Source organism: Hemicordylus capensis, chromosome 3 (genome assembly GCF_027244095.1).
Source record: "Hemicordylus capensis ecotype Gifberg chromosome 3, rHemCap1.1.pri, whole genome shotgun sequence".
Taxonomy (NCBI): Eukaryota; Metazoa; Chordata; class Lepidosauria; order Squamata; family Cordylidae; genus Hemicordylus; species Hemicordylus capensis.
In genome coordinates, this window is record NC_069659.1 from 328,207,317 (window position 1) to 328,231,116 (window position 23,800).

At 42.6% G+C, this 23,800-nt stretch overlaps 1 protein-coding gene across 9 annotated transcripts in view; it reads left to right on the forward strand.

Moving 5' to 3' along the window:
* The window catches only part of SCHIP1 (schwannomin interacting protein 1), a 630,453-nt gene that overhangs the window by 593,494 nt on the left and 13,159 nt on the right, over positions 1-23,800 (forward strand). For 8 of the 9 annotated variants that reach the window (XM_053306137.1, XM_053306138.1, XM_053306139.1 and 5 more), the window contains 2 exons: positions 221-339; positions 23,518-23,635. In XM_053306137.1, coding sequence (XP_053162112.1) covers positions 221-339; positions 23,518-23,635 — 237 coding nt within the window. Of the gene's footprint in view, positions 1-220; positions 344-23,517; positions 23,636-23,800 lie in introns of those variants that run through there. The other variant, XM_053306146.1, reaches the window with a different exon arrangement.

Below are 23,800 nucleotides of genomic sequence, written 5' to 3' on the forward strand. Positions count from 1 at the left end.
AGCTGGAAGGAATTAATAGTCTAAGACAAATATTCAGTGTATATTAACAAAATTTTGAAAGGAATTAGGGGAGCAAATGGCCCGGAGAACGTAATGACTCTTTGTCTGCTCTCTTGTTCTAGTATTGTGAGTGATGTAGTGAATTAACTTTAGTACTGTTTTCAGGAATGTGGTTTCCTATCAGTGGGCTGATGTAATTGTTTTCTTCTGCATTTTTCAGGCTCAAAAAAATGAGAGGGAGTCTATCAGGCAAAAACTGGCGCTTGGAAGTTTCTTTGATGATGGCCCAGGAATTTATACCAGCTGTAGTAAAAGTGGCAAGCCAAGCCTTTCTTCTCGGTGAGTGAAACAGCATTGTAAACATTTTTCATATTTTATAGCTTTCATGTGGGATATGTCAGAAAGTTTTAACCACATGTGTAAAGCTGAAGTCCAGACTTTTGAGATTACATGGCATTATCTTTAAAATTCTTTCAATTTGTGATTTAAGTACAAAGAGAATCCCTTCAGCTGACCAAGTTTCATTTAGTGAGTTTCTGGTCATCTTTGATTTCTAGTAATGACGAGATAAACAATATTTCCAAAACTTCATTCTGTGTTTCTTTATTAAATGTTGGGGGGAAAGTATGCTGTTCTATATTCTTTTCTGAACAGTATAGGAGATAGGCAGGATGTGAGTAGCAAAAGAAATGTCACTGATGTTATAATGAATAATTTCTTCATTATTTCGAAACTTTAAAAAGCATTCGGGTATTAAGTCTAGATACTAATGAATTATCAGTGGTACTTTAAAAGCCCTTTGAGGTCTACATTAGGTTGTACTCTGCAGCTCTTATAAAAGGACCCTGCAGCTATTAAATGAGATTGGGTTGTGAAGCAGGAAAAGGCAGCAGAGAATTCCTCAGCAAAAACTATACCATGGTGTTTCACTCTAGACATACCTCGTTGTGCTGTGATGTTGTTGTGGAATACAGCGTCTTAACATCGGCAAAGCTAATGCCATTTATTGCAGCTCTACTCACTTTTGAAAATGGCAAATGTGCCACATTGTGTGAATGAAATGCAGCCTGTCGTAGGCCATATATACTTATACCGTATTATTGTATCTGCTTTCCTGGAAAGTGTAAAATCTTGCATCACTTATTTTGTAAAACAATGTATAACATCATTGATACTATTATCAAGAATGTTTGAGGAAATTTCTCTGTTTATGGGCTTTATTCACTGAAGCTGCTGCTAATGAGCTGCAGTGGGAGCCCTACTGAACATGTAAATAGCATCTTCATCTCTGTGGTTGTAGGGATGCTGCTTCTGTCTGCTGTTGTGCAAAGACCTTCCACCATGGTTAGCTATGGCCTAAAGGTGTAAATTAACACAGATTTCATGAATCTGTGCATTAGTTCATCATAATCCCGATATAGAATTTCACAAAATAGTACTGTACTAAGGTGCTTTTTAGAAAAACAGCACTTTTATGAGAGCCATGTTTCCATGGGTTTATCCCAAGACACTGCTGTAATGTTTAAAAGGCCTTCAACCATGTAATAGATGGGGTCAATTGCCTGGGTTCTTGACACTTAATTGTCATCCTGGATTCCATGCAGGAGTCAAGGACATTATAAGGACCTGTGGGATTGGCCCCACCTAGCAGGCCTTTAAATATTACAGCAGCACCATGAGATAAATCAATGGAAAATCAGCTCCCACACTGCTGTTGTAGCATATAAAATGCCCCACAATATGGCTTGGGGCACCCTCTGTTGCCAGTTTGAAATACGAAGGGTGGGGGAGTTGCCAGCTATTTTAGATATGCAAGATGTGAACTAACCCTAGGCTCTAAGTCTAGCATATTCCCAGAATTGGTCTCTGATTTGTAGGAATACTTCTAGAACAAGAAAAATGTCTTCCAGCATAAGAAGCCAAATAATTTTGTGAAGTGAGAAAATTCTGTCTCTCGTGGTAAAAGCAGTTGTATTGTCTGGCCTCATGCTGATATTTAGAACACTTCTTATCTAGAGACCCTGAAGGATATGAAGCAACTTCATACTTCTTGAGAAGTTTGTGGCTAATGGTGTCATTGATAAGTATCTGCCCCAGAAAATTGGCCATCTCCCAAGAAGAGCCAAATGTCAAAAGCTAACCTCTTCACTAACAATGCACCTTGCAGTGCACCGTGCAGCCAAAAAAGCACATATGCAGCCCTAGTGGCTCTGCTTCTGAAGTACACTCAGGATTTTCACCAATCCTCCCTCTGCACAGAAGCGCTCTGTGCAATCCAAAAGTAGACCAAAATACAGTGGTTTGATTTTGACATGGATGTTCTTTTCTTTTCTACCCTCTGAGTTATCGTAGCCAGAGTCTATGAAAAACTGTTATGGTCAAACATAGGACAAGAAAAACTAGGTTTCAAAATCAATTTAAGGGATTTATAACTAGAGCGGAAGCAACCTTGTAGCATGAAAGGCTATCTTGTAATGAGAAATTCAGTCTCTTTCTTAATTTCTTGTTCTAAAACATGAACTATGCACATATTATAGCTGCCAGGGTACATTTGTCCATGTTAATGTTTAATTATAACCAAAGCTGTATATAGGTGTATTGTGAACTGATAATGCCCACAGGAGAATAATCAAAATTCCATTCTCCAGTTTAGCATTGGAAAATGGTTTTGTTGCTCCTGTGCATTCTGTTCGGCTAATCTGGGCAACACCTATATGGGTAGCATAGCAGTGATATAAGAAGATGCTGAAAGGCATCATCTCATACTGCGTGGGAGATGGCAATGGTAAACCCCTCCTGTATTCTTCCTAAGAAAAACTACAGGGCTCTGTGGTCACCAGGAGTTGAAACTGATGGCACAACTTTACCTTTAATCTCCTAAACAAGGCTTTCTTAACCTGACACCAAGTTAAGGAAGTTTTGACTCCCTGACACCATTGGGCCATAATATCCCTTGCTCAATCAGTAGGAGTGGGCAGCATCCAGATTAAAGTGTGGACCAGTTCACCAATCACAGGAATCCCATGGCTCAGGTGTACTTAAGCAGGAGGAGAACTTCAAGCATGTATCTCCTGTCCCAGCAGTGGTCAAAAGTACTGCTTTATGGTTTTATTTGCTCTGATCTTCAACAAGTCAGAGAAAGAGAGAGAGAGCGAGCCAGAATTATTCTAGTGGAAGTAGTATTGGCACAGCCTTGGTTTTTTGAGGTCCTATCAGGCCCTCACATAGCTTCAACAGCAAGCTCTTCTCAGACCTTTCACGGCATTTCATGTGTCCCATCTGCATATACAGTGCCATGCTAATAGACCAATCATACAAGCTTTTAAATAATTGTGCATGTCAGCAGCCCAAGGTAATTGGCTGCCTGTTTCAGTTTTTATCACCTCCTCATGCAGTCTGATTCTGTGCATGACTACTCAGAAGTAAGTCACACTGCGTTCAGTGATGCTTATTTCCTAGTTAAGGATGCATAGGATTGTAGCCTCACTGAAACTTCCTTGTTCTCCGTCTTAAATTTGCATTTTACCTGTGATGTGTGAGCTGAGAATGGAGCTTATGATTCATATGAAACAGCAAGGGGTTAACCAATTTCCCTTTTCAAACAATACTATAGTAAAGCAAAGGAGAAAAAGTATATGCTATCACACCCTTCCTGGGTTGCTGTAATTTATGCTTTAGACCTGAAACCCATTGAAAACCTTGTGCAGCAGAAAAAGACATGACATTAATATGTAAGTATGTAATTATTCATTATATATTGCATATTAAAAATGCATCCAAAGAGCCATTAAAGTAAATGGAAAATAATATTTTACTGTCCATTTCTACTGAAGAGTAATACAAGATTAAATCTCTTGAGGGAAAAGCTAACAAGGAATAGCATGAATCAAAAGTTTTGTTTATTAGTTACACGTCTTGTCTGTCTGGTGATATATTTAGTTTACTATCATATTTCAAATTCTTAATGAAATAACAAATGAGGAATAATTTTCCTGTAACTCAGAGTTACCATGTAGATATCCCTTATCTGTATGGAACAGACATATGCTTCTGTATTGTCTACAGTGTTTCAGTGACCATAAATCAGCTAGCTTTTTTATGACTTGACATTACACAATTTAGGAATTTTGACAAGCGAGATGGATGAATATAAGTCCATATGGCCAGAAGTATAATACCACCACAATAATAATAAACACCTTTATGGAAGAATTGTCTTGCACTAGAGAGCAACAGAACGGACCATAGAAATAACATTTTTAAGAACAGTATAATCTTTCCGGTTGACATGCAAGTTTACTTTGTATTGCAATTACTATATATTTTTAGCAGCTGCTTTCTTTATGAGCAAATAGCTGTATGTTAGGTGACTTTTTATCCATTAATGTGCACCTGTTTTTCTATTTCACATTCTCTGTGTCAATAAATCTCAAAGGTTGAGGAAGTGCTCAAACCACTTTGTGGCTGAAATCAGGTTAATTTAGAAAATATAATTGTTGCATGTGTATGCCAGTAAATATACTGTTAGAGCAATGTCTGCTGATTGAACAAGAAAAGGTCCTGCTTTCACCCCCGTGGTTTTCTTGTAGCTTTCAGCTGGTGTAGCATAATCATGAAGAGACTGCGCTCTGAACCAGGAAGGACACGTGCATGGGCATGTGTTCACTATCATGCTACATGCTATGCTTTGCTTAAAGTGAAGGAAATTAGCTCCAAATGGGTGCAGACCAATCAAAAGCAATATTATCTTTAAAATACTGCAGAAAAACTGGTTGCGGCATCGACGCACTGCAAAGGACAAAGGAGAGTTGATACATAAGAACATAAGAACAGCCCTGCTGGATCAGGCCCAAGGACCATCTAGTCCAGCATCCTGTTTCGCACAGTGGCCCACCAGATGCCATTGGGAGCCTACAGTCAGGAGTTGAGGGCATGCCCTCTCACCTGCCATTACTCCCCTGCAACTGGTACTCAGAGGCACGCTGCCCTTGAGGCAGGAGGTGGCCTACAGCCCTCCGACTAGTAGCCATTGATAGACCTCTGCTCCATGAAGTCATCCAAACCCCTCTTAAAGCCATCCAGGTTGTTGGCTGTCACTACATCCTGAGGCAGAGCGTTCCACAAGTGGATCGCGCGTTGTGTGAAAAAGTACTTCCGTTTGTTGGTCCTAGACCTTCTGGCAATCAATTTCATGGAGTGACCCCTGGTTCTAGTGTTGTGTGAGAGGGAAAAGAATCTCTCTCTCTCCACTTTCTCCACACCATGCATGATTTTATAGACCTCTATCATGTCTCCCCGCAGTCGTCTTTTTTCTAAACTAAAAAGACCCAGGTGTTGTAGTCTTGCCTCATAGGAAAAGTGCTCTAGTCCCCTGATCATCTTGGTTGCCCTTTTCTGTACCTTCTCCAGTTCAACAATGTCCTTTTTAAGATGTGACCAGAACTGTACGCAGTACTCCAAGTGTGGTCGCACCATAGTTTTGTATAAGGGCATTATAATGTTAGCCGTTTTATTTTCAATCCCCTTCCTAATGATCCCTAGCATGGAATTTGCCTTTTTCACAGCTGCCGCACATTGAGTCGACACTTTCAGCGAGCTGTCAACCACAACCCCAAGATCCCTCTCCTGGTCCGTCACCGACAGCTCGGATCCCATCAGCATATACTTGAAGTTGGGGTTTTTCGTCCCAATGTGCATCACTTTACACTTGCTAACATTGAACTGCATTTGCCATTTTGTCGCCCACTCCCCCAGTTTGGAGAGATCCTTTTGGAGCTGCTCACAATCCGTTTGAGATTTCACTACCCGGAAGAGTTTGGTATCATCTGCAAATTTGGCCACGTCGCTGCTTACCCCTGCTTCTAGATCATTTATGAATATATTAAAAAGCACCGGTCCCAGTACAGATCCCTGGGGGACCCCACTTCTTACTTCCCTCCATTGTGAAAACTCTCTATTTATACCTACCCTCTGTTTCCTGTCTTTCAACCAGTAGCAATCCACACATGTACTTGTCCCTTTATCCCATGACAGCTAAGTTTCCTCAGGAGCCTTTGATGAGGAACTTTGTCAAAAGCTTTTTGGAAGTCCAGGTAGACTATGTCAACTGGATCACCTTGATCCACACACTTGTTGACACTCTAAAAGAAGTCCAAAAGGTTGGTGAGGCAAGATTTACCTTTGCGGAAGCCATGCTGGCTCACTCCCAGCAGGGCCTGTTCTTGTAGGTGCTTTACAATTTTATCCTTGAGGATGCTTTCCATCAATTTGCCTGGAACGGATGTTAGGCTAACCGGCCTGTAATTTCCCGGATCTCCCCTGGATCCCTTTTTGAAAATCGGTGTTACATTTGCCACTCTCCAGTCCTCTGGTACAGAGCCCGATTTCAGGGATAAGTTAAATATTTTAGCAAGAAGGACTGCAATTTCACATTTGAGTTCTTTGAGGACTCTTGGATGGATGCCATCCAGCCCTGGTGATTTGTTAGCTTTCAGTTTTTTCAGACAGTTTATAACATCATCCCTTGTCACTTTTATCTGACTCAGCTCTCTAGCCTCCATCCCTAAAAAGCCTGGTTCAGGAACAGGTATATGCTCAGTATCCTCTGCCGTGAAGACAGATGCAAAGAACTAATTCAGTTTCCCTGGAACCTCCATATCCTCCTTAATAATCCCTTTCACTCCCTCATTGTCTAATGGCCCAACCCCCTCCCTGGCAGGTTTCCTGCTTCTGATGTACTTAAAGAAGTTTTTGTTATTCCCCTTGATACTTTTGGCTAAATGTTCCTCAAACTCTCTTTTTGCCTTGCATTTCTTTTGCCAGAGTTTGCATTTCTTTTGCCAGAGTTTGTGTTCCTTTTTGTTCTCTTCGTTTGGACAGGCCTTCCAATTTCGGAAGGAAGTCTTCTTCCCTTTTATGGCTTCCTTGACGGTACCCGTTAGCCATGCTGGCATCCTCCTGGACTTAGTGGTACCTTTCCTCCTTTTGGGTATACAGTCTAACTGGGCTTCTAGTATTGTGGTTTTGAGTAAACTCCATGCACTCTGGAGCGAAGTGACTCTCCTGATTTTCCCCCTCAGCTCTTTTTTTCACCATACTCCTCATTTTGGAGAAGTTTCCTCTTCTGAAATTCAAAATGTCCGTGTTAGACATCCTTGGTGATTCTCTCCCCGCATGTATTCTGAATTTGATGGCACTGTAGTCACTGTTCCCTAAAGGGTCGATGACACTGACATCACGCACCAGGTCCTGGGTGTCACTCAGAATTAGATCTAAGGTCGCCTTCTCTCTGGTTGGTTCCATGACCAACTGTTCTAGGGCACAGTCATTTAGCGTATCTAGAAATTTGACCTCTTTGTCCTGACTTGAATGTGAATTTACCCAGTCTATGTGTGGGTAGTTGAAATCACCCATTATTACAGCCCTGCCTCTCCTTGACGCCTCCCTGATTTCCTCCTGCAACTCCCAGTCACTGTCATCATTTTGATCCGGAGGGCGATAGCACATCCCCAGTAGCACGTTTCCTTTCCGACCTTGTATAGTCACCCACAGGGTTTCTGTGGAGGACTCCAGTCCACTTAGGTTTTCTAGCTTATTAGATTCTATCCCTTCTTTAACATACAGTGCTACCCCTCCTCCAAGGCGCCCCTCCCTGTCCTTTCTGTAGAGTTTATACCCAGGGATAACAGTGTCCCACTGGTTCTCACTGTTCCACCATGTTTCTATTATGCCCACTATGTCTATTTCTGCGTTAGCAACCAAGCACTCCAGCTCACCCATCTTGGTTCGGAGGCTTCTGGCATTGGCATACAAGCCCCTATACGCTGAATCTCTCCCCTGATGTATGCTACTCTTTTGACTCTTTGACATGCTGGCACAGGCTCCCATCTGCTCTTTATGCGGTTTTGCTCCATCCCCTTCTGTTTTATTTGCATTCTTTGCAGCCTCACACTTTAAAGGATGGCTTTTGCCAAACGGGATACTGCCCAGCTCCCATCGGCTGTTCCCCAAGTGTCATTTTAAAAGCTGCTCTGCAACCTTTTTGATTTTAAGCGCCAGCAGTCTGGTTCCATCTTGGTTCAAGTGCAGCCCGTCCCTTTTGTACAGGCCTTGCTTGCCCCAAAATGTGTCCCAGTGCCTAACAAATCTAAACCCCTCCTCCCGGCACCACTGTCTCATCCACACAAATCTAAACCCCTCCTCCCGGCACCACTGTCTCATCCACGTTCTTGAAAACAAAAAGGTGCTTTATTGAATGGTAATAGGGGTACAGAATGTGAAAAGGTGGTTAGCTTTAATGCTGGGGAAGGCTTGAGGATGAAAGGAAACCATCCTTCATAGCTACCGGCTAACCCCTGCTAACTGAGCAAAGAGACATCTTTTAAAAGTGGTGATTATCTTATATTTAGCAGGGGGAGAGCAACTGGCCCTATCCAACACCAGTACAGCATTCCTCCAGTGGCTGTTGCTGGTGTCTACCTTATGTTTCTTTTTAGATTGTGAGCCCTTTGGGGACAGGGGACCATCTTATTTATGTATTATTTATTTTTCTATGTAAACCACTTTGAGAATTTTGTTGAAGAGCAATATATAATTATTCGTAGTAGTAGCAGCTGCTGCTGCTACTACTACTACTACTACTACTAGGGAAATGCCTCTCGTTGTTGGCTTAAGCACAAAGCAAGCAGTGAGGTGTGCCCAGTAGCAATCTGCTGGCAGAGTGGGTGTGCAAGAGTGGTGAGAGTGCAATGCCATCCTTGAAAGGGTTCTTATAGGCCAAAGCATACCTGGAGCCACGATTGAAGAATTTCGGTAGATTAAACTTTGATAAAGTGTTTCATTAGGAAACTTCTAGTGTTTTGGAATTCTTGCTCCAAATAAGGAATGAATATTGAGAATTGATTGGATTATGTTTGGGTTGGCTCCCTGTACGCTCTTTAGGCAAAGAAATGTTCACAAAGAACATCTTTGTGAATGTCTCAAAAGGGGAACATCACACATCCTGGGATTACTTACTGGGATTCCATAAACAGCAGGGAGGAAATGAGGTGAGAAGTTGTGTTTAGCTTTGAAACATCTTATCATATATGAGAAGAAGAGAGTTTGCCTTCCTTGCCTTTTGTCTTTCTTTTACTCTAATTTGGGTTTGCCCTGCATCTCTTTCTACCTATGCTCAGATGCGATCAGAACGGGGCATTTCCTTTAGTCCATTACAGCCATTTGCAAATGACCTAAAAGGCACCATAGGGAAATGCCTTGTCAGAATGACCTTTTACCTGGAATGCAACCAGCATTTCTCTTTCAAGCAAGCTAAGAAAAGGGAATGCCTAAGTGACTATGTTTGAGGGGTTGCCAACTGTCCCAGATTTGCTGGGACATCCCGTAATTCTAGGGGGGAGTGGGTGTCCTGTCTGGGACGCTGTTTCCCCCATATTTTCAGCCAGCAGCCACTGTGAGCTCCGAGCAGCTCCACAATGCCTCCAACAGCAATAGCTCTGTCCTGCCCCCTCACTCTCTATGGAGGCTGCAGTACTGCTGCTGAGCTGCTCCCCCACCTACCCGACAATCAGCAGGTGGGTGCCTGCGGCTCCTGCAGCAAGGGCTGTTGCCGGACGCAAACCACACCTCCTCCAGTTGGATCTAGCTGGGTGACTCTGGGCCAGTCACTTCGCTCTCAGCCTAACCTACTTCACAGGGTTGTTGTGAAAGAGAAACTCAAGTATGTAGTACACCGTTCTGGGCTCCTTGGAGGAAGAGCAGGATATAAATGTAAATAATAATAATAAGAAGAAGAAGAACATCTGCAAAAAATACAAGCTACCTGTAGCCAAAGATTGGTGGGACCATAAAATTGAAAAAGTTGAAGAAAATGAAGATGTAAAAATATTATGGGACTTCCGACTACAAACAGACAAACATCTGCCACACAATACACCAGATATAACTGTAGTTGAGAAGAAAGAAAAACAATCCAAAATAATCGACATAGCAATACCAGGGGATAGCAGAATAGAAGAAAAAGAAATAGAAAAAATCACCAAATACAAAGATCTACAAATTGAAATTGAAAGGCTGTGGCACAAAAAGACCCAAATAATCCCAGTGGTAATTGGCGCCCTGGGTGCAGTTCCAAAAGACCTTGAAGAGCACCTCAACACCATCGGGGCCGCAGAAATCACCATCAGCCAATTACAAAAAGCAGCTTTACTGGGAAGAGCCTATATTCTGCGACGAATTGACAATAACATTCAGCCTTCCCAGGTCCCTGGGAAGGACTCAATGTCTGGATAAAACAAACCAGTCAATAACACCTGTCTGACTGTAAACAAGAGAGAGATAATAATAATAAAAACAATAATAATAATAACAATAATCATCATCATCATCTCAGTTCCTTCAAAGAAGTGTGGGTGGCTGGGCAGCTTGCCCTCCCTCCCTGCTCCAGCACCCAGATCCTACACACACACACACCCCGGGAGTGGCCTCTCATTAGTGTTTTTAATGAGCCTGATGCCTGCAGAAAGATTAAGGTTAGCACATCCTTCCTTCCCTTTCTCCATCCCTTCCCTCTCCAACAGTGAGGAAGGGAATATAAAGAGATGTTCTTAGTTGCTGCCTTGATCTGTTGAGTTGTTCCTCTTGATGTTCCTCTGGAATCTTGGACAAAACCTGAACGTTTTGTGTATGTGTGTTGTGTGATCTTTCTCCTTCATTCTTCTTCTTCTAAAAATGCTAAAAAGTATGGCCCCATTTGTGATATGCTTCAGCCAGTACTGAGTTCCCAGCCTGGCTGGGAACGCATCTCTCTGCCTTTCAAGGCAGAGAAAGGTGCTTACTGCCAGGCTGGAAACCCAGCGCTGGCTGAAGTGCCTTGCAAACAGGGCCATGTAGCCCTGTTTCTGCATGTGGCGATGCCTCCTGCATCTGATATCAGATTCAGGGGCTGTGGGTAGGTTGGATGGGGCACAGGAAGAGGCAGCTGGGTTCTTTGGACCCATCCGCACAATGGTGGCTTCACCCCTGGAGTACCTCTTTTCTTCTCGTCTCCCCTTATATGTACCAGTTCACCCCCTCACTTCATAGTTTGGGACTATATTTGAACTTCCTGGCACATTTGAACATTCTGGCAAATTAGTTTCCCCAAACTAAGAAGTGAGAGGAGGAAATGGAATGAGGAGGAGGAAAGGGGAGGAGGGAGCATGTGAACCCAAGGTTCATGTTACATGTGATCTAAGAAGCAGAGATTCCAGGCAGCCAGCCAATCTTTGTAAGAACAAGGGTTTGAGTGTCATGAAAGAATAAGAAATGAAAATTAATAGTTCCAAACTCATATGTATAAGTTCAGGGTTACAGGTTTTCTCTATGCAGCATGCGTCAGCAAGAGGTGTAGGCTCTTCTGTGCTGCATCCTCCTAGAAGAACATTGTTCATTAAAGGGAACTGCCGATCCAGGTGGCCCGTGCCACAGAGAGACAGGTGTGCTACTTGTGATTAACTGATGTGTTTGTGCATTCATCCTGACACAGCATTAACTGAAAGGTTCATCCCTGAAAATTGCTCAGGGCTCTCTTGCAACCCGCCAATTTTTCTGAACTACAGGGCTGTTTTGCTGAAGCCCAAAACCATCAGTTATGTCATCTTATATTTTAATTAATAGCTGAAATAATCCTGGTCTGCATTCCAATAACACAATCCTGTACCTCAGACAGAAGAGAGACACAGACTGAGACCTTGTGAATTTTTCCAGGCTATAACTGCCTGAAATGCTTCAAGAATGATTTCCCACTGTCTGTTCTTTAGAGAGATTCCATTGATCAGATCCATTTTACTGTGAGGATTCTGTAGTGCCAAAAAAGTGGGTTCTGAATGTGTCTACCTGTACCATGGAGAATGTATTCCTTTGCTGCCAGAGCTTTCAGTTGAAACAGATATCGCCAATGCAGTGGAGGGAGGGGAGAAAGGAGGGAGAGGCAAACTGTCAGAAAAGCAAGGAGTTGGTAGGGAAAGGTCATGTGGTAAGGAGCATCTGCATGTAATTATTGTGATAAGGGTTGAGGAGTAGGTGTGTGAACAGATTTATTACATGTGTTCTGTCTGAAGCCTCTTGACTGACACACTGGTGGGGGGAGATCTCAAGAGGATTTGAATGCAAAGGAGCAAGTGAGCTCTTGAATGACTGCCAAGATTCTTAAATCCAAGCAGCAGAAATTGCTTCATAGAAGTTGCAAGGCCCATGTTTTCCTCGTGTCTGAACCCCGTTGCTGTTTTCTAAAGTAATATCAGTTGAATTAGGTGACAGGCTATATAGAACAAGTTCCGGGAACTCTGATTAAATATCTGTTGATTTTTAAATGCTTCAGTTTTCTTCTCCATGGTGGTGGTTGGGAGCCATGCCCAGCAATAATTTATGAGAAGATATTTTTAAAAGAATACTAGCAGGCTCGTTACACACTTAGGGTGCAAAGATGATGGAATATTCAACATGTCTGTAGTATGGCAAATGGGAAACAAGGTCTGTTTCGGGCAAATTGATGGAAACCATTCTCAAGGATAAAATTGTAAAGCACATAGAAGAGCTTCTGCAAAGGTAAATCTTGCCTCACAAACCTTTTGGAGTTCTTTAAGAGTGTTAGCAGATATGTGGATAAAGATGATCCGGTTGACATAGTATACCTGAACTCCAAAAAAGCTTTCGACAAAGTTCCTCATCAAAGACTCTTGAGAAAACTTAGCAGTCATGGAATAAGGGGACAAGTACATGTGTGGATTGGTAACTGATTGAAGGACAGGAAACAGAGGGTAGATATAAATGGAGGGTTTTCACAATGGAGGGAAGTAAGAAGTGGAGTTCCCCAGGGATCTGTACTGGGACCAGTGCTTTTTAATTTATTCATAAATGATCTAGAAGTATGGGTAAGCAGCAAGGTGGCCAAATTTGCAGATGATACCAAACTCTTTCTGATAGTGAAATCCAAAACAGATTATGAGGGACGCCAAAAGGATCTCTCCAAACTGGGTGAGTGGGCGACAAAATGGCAAATGCAGTTCAATGTTGGCAAGGGTGAAGTGATACATATTGGGGCAACACCCCCCCACACACACACCCAACTTCTTATATACGCTGGTGGGATCTGAGCTGTCAGTTACTGACCAGGAGAGAGATCTTGGGGTTGTGGTGGGCAGCTCATTGAAAGGGTCAACTAGGTGTGCAGCAGCTGTGAAAAAGGCCAATTCTACGCTAGGGATCATTAAGAAGGGGAGTGACTTTAAGAATGCTAGTATTATAATGCCCTTATACAAAACTAAGGTGTGGCCACACTTGGAGTACTGCGTACAGTTCTGGTCACCATACCAAAAGAGGGACATTGTAGAACTGGAAAAGGTGCAAAATTGGACAACCAAGATGATCAGGGGCCTAGAGCACCTTCCTTATGAGGCAAGGCTACAACATCCTGAGGCATTTTAGTTTATAAAAAAGACGACTGCAGGGAGACATGATAGAGGTCTATAAAATCATGCATGGTGTGGAGAAAGTGGATAGTGAGAAATTTTTCTCCCTCTTGCATAACACTAGGACCAGAGGTCATCCCATGAAATTGATTGCCAAGAAATTTAGGACCAACAAACGGAAGTACTTTTCACACAACACATAATCAACTTGTGGAATTCTCTACCACAAGATGTGGTGACAGCTAACAACCTGGATGGCTTTAAGAGGGCTTTGGATAACTTCATGGAGGAGAGGTCTATCAATGGCTACTAGTCAGAGGGCTATAGGCCAATTCCAGCCTCAGAGGCAAGATGCCTCTGAATACCAGTTGCAGAGAAGTAACAGCAGGAGAGAAGGCATGCACTCAACTCCTGCCCGTGGGCTTCCCAGCAGCATCTGGTGGGCCAATGTGAAACAGGATGTGTGAAACAGGATGCTGGACTAGATGAGCCTTGGGCCTGATCCAGCAGGGATGTTCTTAAGTTCTAAAGGACCAAGGCATTTTTCACACAGGTCTTTTAGCTTGCATTCCGGATGGAGGTTGTGCATTCACATATCGGCCAGATTTACTCTAAAGTCCCTGAGAGCTATCAGGGAGCACTTCACACACGATTTGGGTTTTCTTGCGCATTCGTGTAGCCAGATTTATATCCAGGGTTAAAAAATCCACTATTTGCAACGTTTTGGGGGGGCAACATTGAATTTGTAGTAAAGCTTCGTAGTAAACCTGCTGTGTGAAAAATGCTCAGGTATTTTCTGTGTCGCTACTGAAATGCTGGAATGCGGTACCGAAGGCATCATCCTGCTCACCTGTCAGCAGCGTTTGTAGATACTTTTTAAAGAACTGGATCCTGATTGGTTCTGTATGGATTTTATATGTATTTTAGGATGTTCTAGTGTAATGTTAACTTAATTTTGTTTTGTTAATTTGCAAATCCTAGTTTGCCACCATAAATATTCCTATAGAATGGTAGGATTTAAAATGTTGAATAAATAAAGTAGTAAAGTCCCTTTGAAGTTAGTAGCCATTATGCATAGCTAAAGAGTACTCGGAGCTAATTGGATGACCAGACAATTACTCTTCAGACAGAGGGGCAACAACTAAACCTAGAAAAAGAGGAGAGATGGTTGCTTGCCTCCCATTTTATGGGCATCTGTAAATCAAAAGGGAAAAGCAAATTGGATATGCTGGTTTTAAAAGCATTTGTGTATTTATTGCCCAAACATACAAACTGTTTTGAGAGTAGGAATCTCTGTGCTTTGAATGTGTAGCATTTTCTTTTCCTTTCTTTTTGTCCATCCATCTTTTCAGAAATAATGATTGCACTGTTTCAGAATGCAAAATTTAGCACAGCTATAGCTTGGTAATATCTTTGCTAAACCAATCTAGTGAATTTTGTGCCTGGCCTGTCTAGGTCAGGGGTTATTTAAAGGTTAGAATAAGCCTGTGTGTGCCTCATTTCTATGCATGGTGGTGGTGGGGAGGGGAGAGAGAGACAAGTGTGTGTACACACATCATTCCTATGCCAGAGGCTGAGAAAATAAAAAGTAGGGAGTAGAGCCATAGTATAAAGACAGAACTACCTACCACATTAGACAAGACACAGGTCTTTTCAATAAAACAGCAGCCCCGTGTCAAACTATTCACTCTAAAATGACGACATGTTGTGCATTTCCCTGTCAGCAGCAGTTGGTAATGTGGAGTAAGTAGGATGGGAAAATGCATCACATGCTGCTGATGTCATGGCATAGGGTAAATGATACTACACAATACATCTGGACAAGTGGAAAGCTCAACGTGAGGATTTTATTTTGGGTTAGAAATCTGCCTTGGGCATGTTTAAAATTCCATGCATAAAATAACACATGGAAACAACACAGCTCTACTGGCCTCCAAAACTAGTCTATCAATACTAGTGTTGGGCAGCACACAGCTGCCCATAAAGCCATAGCCCTATTCAAACCATATGTTGTATGGTGTCTGTACAAGTGAACGTGTATTTGTGCCACTGCACATGCATTCATTTTAAAGGTGAACCTGAGTAAAGGTCCCCTCCAATGCAGATTACATATGGGAAGTATACTACAATTCATGTGTTGGAAATAATGGGTGAATAACACTACATGTGTTCAGATCTGTACAGGTGCACACTTGTATACAGATTGTATATGCATTGAATATAATCTGTGGATCGGGTTCACAAAGCATATGCTTCTATTTTGAATGGGGAGAAATCAGGGTGCAAGGGGTTGCCTTGCACCTGGGGTCAATTCACACAAATATTGTACATTCTGGGCACTTGCACATGATCAGAAAGGAGTGGTTTGGGGCTGGGAAGAGTCCTCACCCCATACTGGACAGACCAGCAAAACATTTGTTGAGCTCTACAACCCCTGCTCCCAGACAAGTGCTGCAGTAGTAAGCTTTGAACAGTGAAGCCCGCCTGGTACATTCCAACAATTCCAACAACAAGCAGCCAGCCAACAATTGGCCACAAGGGGGGAAATGGTGGGAAAATCCCCATTCAAGCCCGTGATGATAGAGTGGGCTGTGCACAGCAACACACTCACAGATCACAGCCTCTCTAGCCACAGCACTCTAAAAACATGTTGGTTGGCTGCTAGGCCATGCAAGCTTAGTGGGAAACAGACACATGATCAACAAATCCAGTTAACAGGCCCCCTGCTTAACCTTGTGTGTTAAGAGTGAGAGTTAGGAAAAGGGTTACCCAGATTTGGTATACCAGGGCTTGGGAGTTTTACCTGGTTCACATGAGCATGCAAATTTGGGATAGAGGTAGATAAACCATGATTAGATGCTTGTGTGAGGAAGGTGGGTGTGGGTGTAGTCAGTTTGAACATTCCAACTCCGAATTTTCCAGGTTTACATTGGAAAACTGATTGTGTGGCATGGCAGATCACAGATATGGTCAGTTATTATTTTCCTGATCCTAATGGAACTTTTGCTGTTGCCCCGTCTATGATCTGCCACTTCACACATTTTTCTACATGAGTGCACACCTGAGAATGTCAGGATTGCTTATGTGGCCAAAATGTTGATGTATCTTTAGATACACAAACATGTATGTGTGTATATGGTATAGTTAAGGATAGCCTCTAAAAGAAGGAATCATTCCCATCATTTATACACCACCTAAACATATGTCTCAAGATAGTTTACAAAAGTTAAAATTCAAAGACAATAAACATTTAAAATACAAAAATTAAAACCAATAAAAACATTTTAAAACTGCTTAAAAATTAACAAAAGCCTGGTCTTGAGCATTGTTCTAAAAGAGTAGTTTACTCTGATCAGGGTGGTGTTCAGTGGGTGGGGACTCCTGTGATTTCCCCATTGTCATGGATGGACCACCATCTGGTTAAGGTTAGGCTTACAACCACTTTCCATCTCTGCAGGGGCGAGGGGCCTATTAGAATTGTCCGCCCGAAGAGGTTATTGGATCCAATAGGATTCCAAGAAGCCTTAGAGGGATTAAATGTTGGCTTTGCCGGTGATCCTGTTGATACCCTGGTGCAAAATTGGAATAACATGCTCACCAGGGCAGTAGACACGATTGCTCCTAAGCGTCCCCTCTGACCCACTTCAAAACAGGCCCCTTGGTATACGGAAGATCTACAGGGGCAGAAGCGGCAAGGTAGGCGACTGGAGTGCAAGTGGAGAAAGACTCGACTTGAATCCGACAGATTACAGCATAGAGCACATTTAAAGATCTACTGTATGCTCAGGCAATACGTGCGGCAAAGAAGCGGTTCTTTTCCGCCCGTATTGCACCTGAGAGTTCACATCCAGCGGAGTTGTTCAGGGTTGTGAGGGGGCTAGTATGTGCCCCCCCCTTCCTTGAATCAGAATTTGGAGCCATCAGTTACCCACTGTGATGTGTTTGAAGAGTTTTTCGCAGATAAAATCTCTCGGATTCGAGCCAATTTAGCTGGAGACTCCACAGTAAATTTGATGTCTGAACTGGAGGTGTCCAGCAACTCCTCTTATGTGGTTCGACTGGATCAGTTTAAGTTTGTGACTCCTGAGGACGTGGACAAGCTGCTTGGAGCAGTGAGGCCTACCACTTGTTCTCTTGACCCTTGTCCAACATGGTTTGTTCTGTCTGGCAGGGAGGCTGTTGTAGGAGGCCTGGTAGAAATCATAAATGCTTCTCTGAGGGAGGGCAGGATGCCTCCTTGTCTTAAGGAGGAAATTATTACACCTCTTCTTAAGAAGCCTGCATTAGATCCCTCAGACTTAAGCAGCCATAGGCCTGTTTCCAACCTCCCATGGCTGGGCAAGGTAATTGAGAGGGTGGTGACTGCTCAGCTCCAGGTGGTCTTGGAGGAAACTGATTATCTAGACCCATTTCAAATTGGCTTTCAGGCGGGCTATGGTATGGAGACTGTCAAGATCTGGCCAGCTGCTAGGGAAGTTCACAAAGCAAGCAGAGCTGCTGAAATCGGATATGGCTTGGCTGAACGCTGTCGACAAGGAATGTTGACGAACGTTGATTCTCAGCAATGAGTAGGAGGCTGGAGATGTGATTTATAGAGCAAGCCGAGAGCTCCCAGCTGGTAGGAATTTAAGGCTTGTCAGCCCTCAGCAACAGGCGTTTGCTCCTACTAACAGCCTCTAATTGCGTCCTACACCTCGTGATCCTGCGCTGTTGTGGAGTCAGTGGTGTTTCATTGCATAGCTCTCCTTCGAATTGGTCCCTCATGCTTTCTGCTGACTCAGGTTGTTGTGCCTGCTCTAAATCATTAGTTGGATCTACCACAGCCGTTTCCTGAACGCTGACAGCCGGGCTCTGCCCCTCAGACACTCCTGAATCGGCAGGAAAGTTGACAGCTTCCCCTTCCTCCTTGCTGTCGGAGATCGAGGGCATGACAGAGACTGCCTTGGTCGGCCTGATGGATGATCTCCAATTGGGAATTGACAGAGGAAGTGTGACTCTGTTGGTCCTTTTGGATTTCTCGGCAGCTTTAAATACTATCCACTATAGTATCCTTCTGGAATGTCTGAGACTGTTGGGGGTGGGAGGCACTGTTTTACAGTGGTTCTGCTCCTACCTCTCGGAAAGATTCCAGATGGTGTCGATTGGAGACTGTTACTCCTCAAAATCTGAGCTTAAGTATGGTGTCCCCCAAGGCTCCATACCTTCTCCAATGCTCTTTAACATCTACATGAAACCTCTGGGAGAGATCATCAGGGGATTTGGAGCTGGGTGTTACCAGTATGCTGATGACACCCAGATCTACTTCTCCATGTCAACTTCTTCAGGAGATGGCATAACTTCCCTAAATGCTTGCCTGGAAGCAGTAATGGGCTGGATGAGGGAGAATAAACTAAAACTGAACCCAGATAAGATGGAGGTACTTATTGTTCAGGGTCAGAACTCTAGAGACGATTTTGATCTCCCTGTTCTAGATTGGGTTCACACTTCCCCAAAAGGAAGAGGTTCGCAGTCTGGGAGTACTTCTGGATCCACACCTCTCCCTGGTATCTCAGGTTGAGGTGGTGGCCAGGGGTGCTTTCTATCAGCTTCGGCTGATACACCAGCTGCGTCCCTTTCTTGGGATGAACGACCTCAAAACAGTGGTACATATGTTGGTAACCTCCAGACCTGACTTCTGCAATGCGCTCTATGTGGGGCCGCCTTTGTACATAATCCAGAAGCTTCAGTTGGTACAGAATGCGGTGGCCAGGTTGGTCTCTGGGTCATCTCGGAGAGACCACATAACTCCTTTGTTGATAGAGTTGCACTGGCTGCTAGTAGGTTTCCGGGCAAAATACAAAGTGCTAGTCATAACTTATAAAGCCTTAAATGGCTTAGGCCTTGGGTATCTAAGAGAACATCTTCTTCATTATGAGCCCCACCGCTCATTGAGGTCATCCGGAGAGATCCGTCTCCAGTTGCCACCAGCCCGGCAGGTGGCCACAGGGGGACAGGCTTTCTCAGTTGCTGCCCCGAGACTGTGGGATGTGCACCCTACTAAGATACGATCCTCCCCATCTATGAACATTCATAGAAAGCATTTGAAAACCCACCTCTTCACCCAAGCTTTTTCAGTTCTTTAAAATTTTAAAGTTTTAATTTGTGGATGATTTTTAAATTGTTAAATTGCTTTAAGTTTTTGTATATATTTTAACTTGTTTTATGCTATTGTTAACTGCCCAGAGACGAAAGTTTGGGGTGGTGTGCAAATGTGATGAATGAATGAATAAATAAATAAAAGCTGCCAAAGATGTGGAAGGTCTTACTGCAACAGAAAGTGGGTTCCAAAGCCATCACAAATCATTAACTATATATATATGTGTCCAATATGTGAAATACATGTTAGCAAAATCTGTAGTAGAAAACAGATTAAACTTCTTTTCTCTAAAAAAAAAAAATTAACATAGTTTTCCATCAACTGAACTAAGAGTGCAGCAAATTCATTTTAAAACATAAAACAATTTAAACTGCTTTAAAACAAGCTCTTTCTTATATTAACTGTAATGTTATATTTTTCAGAGTGTAGCACTCTTGGTTATTATCTCAATAAGGAAGGTGAAGGAATTACAGGTCTCAAGGCATAAGAATGCCTACCTACTTTCCCACAGGGATAAAGTGCCACTAAGGCAATTTCCAATGATTTTAAGGTTGGCTTCTCATTTTATTCTTGCTAGGCATGCCACTTCTTTTCTTTCAGACTCTGCTCTTAAAAGCCTTCTGTAGAATTTGATGCTAGAAGAGCATCAAATGGCCAAAGCTATAGATATTCATTTAGAGTTATGGAAATGTAAGCATGTAATTTTCTGTACATTCAGCAGAATGTATATTCAGTTTTACGTTCAGTTTGTACCTTCTACAGAATCAAATGGTACCCTGTTCTTGGACTGTACTACTTCAGACTGCAAGAAGAAGGGTTGCATCTTTGAATGACCACTCAGGCTTTTCATAATACTTAGATCCTTCTATTTTATTGTATTTTATCTGGTTTCAATTGCTGTTGTCTTATGGTCACTGTTTTATTGTACTGTTGCTCTTAATATACTGCTGGTTGCTTCTTTATTTTATGATTTTCACTTACTTTTATTGTTGTAAGTAAAGTTTTTGAAAGCTGGCTAAGGACTTTTTAAGGTCAAGAGAGGAGAGGTACATTTCTTAAATAAAATAAAATAAAATCCCCACTTCTCCCCACATAGAAAAATAGTGTGCTAAGAAGGCAAAAGAGGACGTTGCTCTCTGATAGATTAGTCTTGTATTTGCCGTGGGGTTTTTTTTAAAAGAAAAGAGAGTATTTAAAAACATCACACAGAAAGTGCACGCACCCAGTAAAGTGTTAAATTCTGGGGAAAGCTTTATCACCTGCTTCTGCTAACTGTATAATCTGGCTCTCAGCCTCAAAGGCCTAATATATCCTCCTATGATTTAGATAGTGTTTTTGCATTGTCTCCAGGTTCAGACTAGAATAAGATGCATTTTTATTGTTCTTGAATACTTTGTGTCATGAGAGATGGTAATTTGAAAATATGCAGCTTCTCAACACTTCACACGTGATAAATGCTGTTTGTTTGCTGAATAATGCAATACTCGCCGTAGGAATAGATACAGAACAATTCTTAACAGTAAAGTTTTAAACTGTTCCCTAAACATGCTTTGAACATCCTTATAATTAAGTCCACAAATTTCCTGCTTGCAAAAAATTTTGCTCACCTACTTGGAGGGAAGAGGGGCTTACACTTGTTGTTGGCAGAAGTAGGGCTTGTTTCTTTTTTATAGCTGCACCTCTGCAGATAGCAGCAGCAGCTTCAGCAGCATGTGAAATGTCCATCATGTTCTGCCAATTACCTGGTTTTGGTCATAGGATCATTTTAGTTGTTTTTTAAACTCATGACTGCCAAGAGTCAACCACCAGCAACATTTTTAGCACTGTTGAAGCCATCGCTTCCCACAGAGGGGAGGGTTTTTTTTAAACAAAATAAGCCCCACCAATGCCCCTTTCCCAAGCATAAATTCTAGGCTGCCATTGGTGAACTGGCAAGTGCTTAATGACAACTGCTTGAACTGTTTTTCTGTCCCAGTGCTTCTCTTGAAGTGAGGAAGGGGCATAGCTCAGTGGTACAGTACATGCTTTCCATGCAGAGGTTCCTGAGTTCAATTCCAGACATCCTTCAATGGCCGTTAAGAGGTTCTTCTACACAAAAGGAGGGTAGATACTCCAAAGTGTCATTAGTGGAGCAAACTTGCCCATGAGGGTCAGAGGAGGTAGAAACGATACAGCATGTTCTCCTATATTGTCCCTTGTATAAGGAGTCATATCACCCCTCTATTGCTAAAATATCTGGAGAGACTGGAGGGGTTTTATACTACTTTATTGCTTTCAGATACAAATCAATCTATAACCTGTATGTAGCTACGTCTTGTGTAGCAGCAGTGAAAACATGTCAACAAATGACTCAGTCATCATCCAGTTGGTTGTAATACTTTTCTTTTTGTTCCTGTTCTTAAATTTTCTATTTGAACTTTGATCAAAAAATAAAAGTTGATCCCAGGTATCTCCAGGTAGATCTAGGAAACTATCCTGTGTTTAATTCTGCTTGCTGTCAGTGTAGACAGTGCTCAGCTAGATGGACCAATGTTCTAACTCAGTAGAAAGCAGTTTTATATGTTCAATGAAATCACTATCCTGAAAAAAAAACTGTTGGTTTGAAGTATGAGGGTGTGGGTTGGAAGTAATTCTAGGTGGAGCAGGTACTGAGGTCATTCACACATTCAAAAACTATGTTCTACCCGGGTTTGAGAGCTGAGTGTGCTCCCAATTTTTAGTTGTAAGGTAAGAGGAAAATCTGGATAGAAGTGATTGTGTGGAAGCAAGGTAGGAGGAAAAGCTATCCAGATTTTCCTCTTACCTTGCTTCCACACTGTCACTTCATAAGAACATAAGAACAGCCCTGCTGGATCAGGCATAATGCCCATCTAGTCCAGCATCCTGTTTCACACAGTGGCCAACCAGATGCCTCTGGGGAACCCACAGGCAAGAGGTATGTGCATGCCATCTCTCCTGCTGTTGCTCCCCTGCAACTGGTGTTCAGAGGCATCTTGCCTCTCAGGCTGGAGGTGGCCTATAGCCACCAGACTAGTAGCCATTGATAGACCTGTCCACCATGAATCTGTCTAAGCGCCTTTTAAAGCCATCCAAGCTGGTGGCCATCACCACATCCCAGGGCAACGAATTCCATAGATTAATTATGCGCTGTGTGAAAAAGTACTTCCTCTTGTCAGTCCTAAATTTCCCAAACTTCCGTTTCATGGGGGGACCCTTGGTTCTAGTGTTATGGGAGAGGGAGAAAAATTTGTCTCTGTCCACCCTCTCCACTCCATGAATAATTTTATACATCTCAAAAATGTCTCACCTTAGTCACCTCTTTTCCAAGGTAAAGAGCCCCAGATGCTGTAGCCTAGCCTCATAAGGAAGGTGCTCCAGGCCCCTGATCATTTTGGTTGCCCTCTTCTGCACCTTTTCAGTTCTACGATATCCTTCTTAAGATACGGTGACCAAACCTGTACTCAGTACTCCAGATGTGGCTGCACCATAGATCTGTATACGTGCATTATAAAATTAGCATTTTTATTTTCAATCCCCTTCCTAATGATTCCTAGCATGGAATTAGCCTTTTTCACAGCTGCCGCACACTGAGATGACAGTTTCAATGAACTGTCCACCATGACCACAAGATCTCTCTCCTGGTCAGTCACTGACAGCTCTCTACCCAGGTTTTCCTCCTAGCTTGCTTCCACACAACCAAAAATTGGGTACACACATAGCTCCCAAACCCAGGTAGGACACAGTTTTTGAGTGTGCGAATGACCTCTTTATTAAACAGAAGGTTGGCTGCACAATGCTCTTCTATTGATTAGTACATCTCTACAAGTATATAATTGCTAGAAAAGCATCACTAGAAAATGGTAGGAGAGTATTCCTGTGCTAGTAATGCCATTTCTTAGTACATCTGTCCAACCTTTTTCTCTTTTTTTAAAGGTTACAAAGTGGGATGAATTTGCAAATTTGTTTTGTAAATGACAGCGGCAGTGACAAAGATAGTGATGCTGATGACAGCAAGACCGAAACAAGTCTGGATACACCTTTGTCTCCCATGGTAAGCCTCGATTATATTCCTAGAGAAGGTCTTTAGCTCTGGAAAAAGTTATGAGGTGGAATGAGGAGTGGGGGGGGTCACTTAAATGTCAGATGATTCAGCTGAAGTTTAATTGTTTCATGTTTATTTTTAGTACCATACCAAGATCATTAAGGCCCTCTTTTC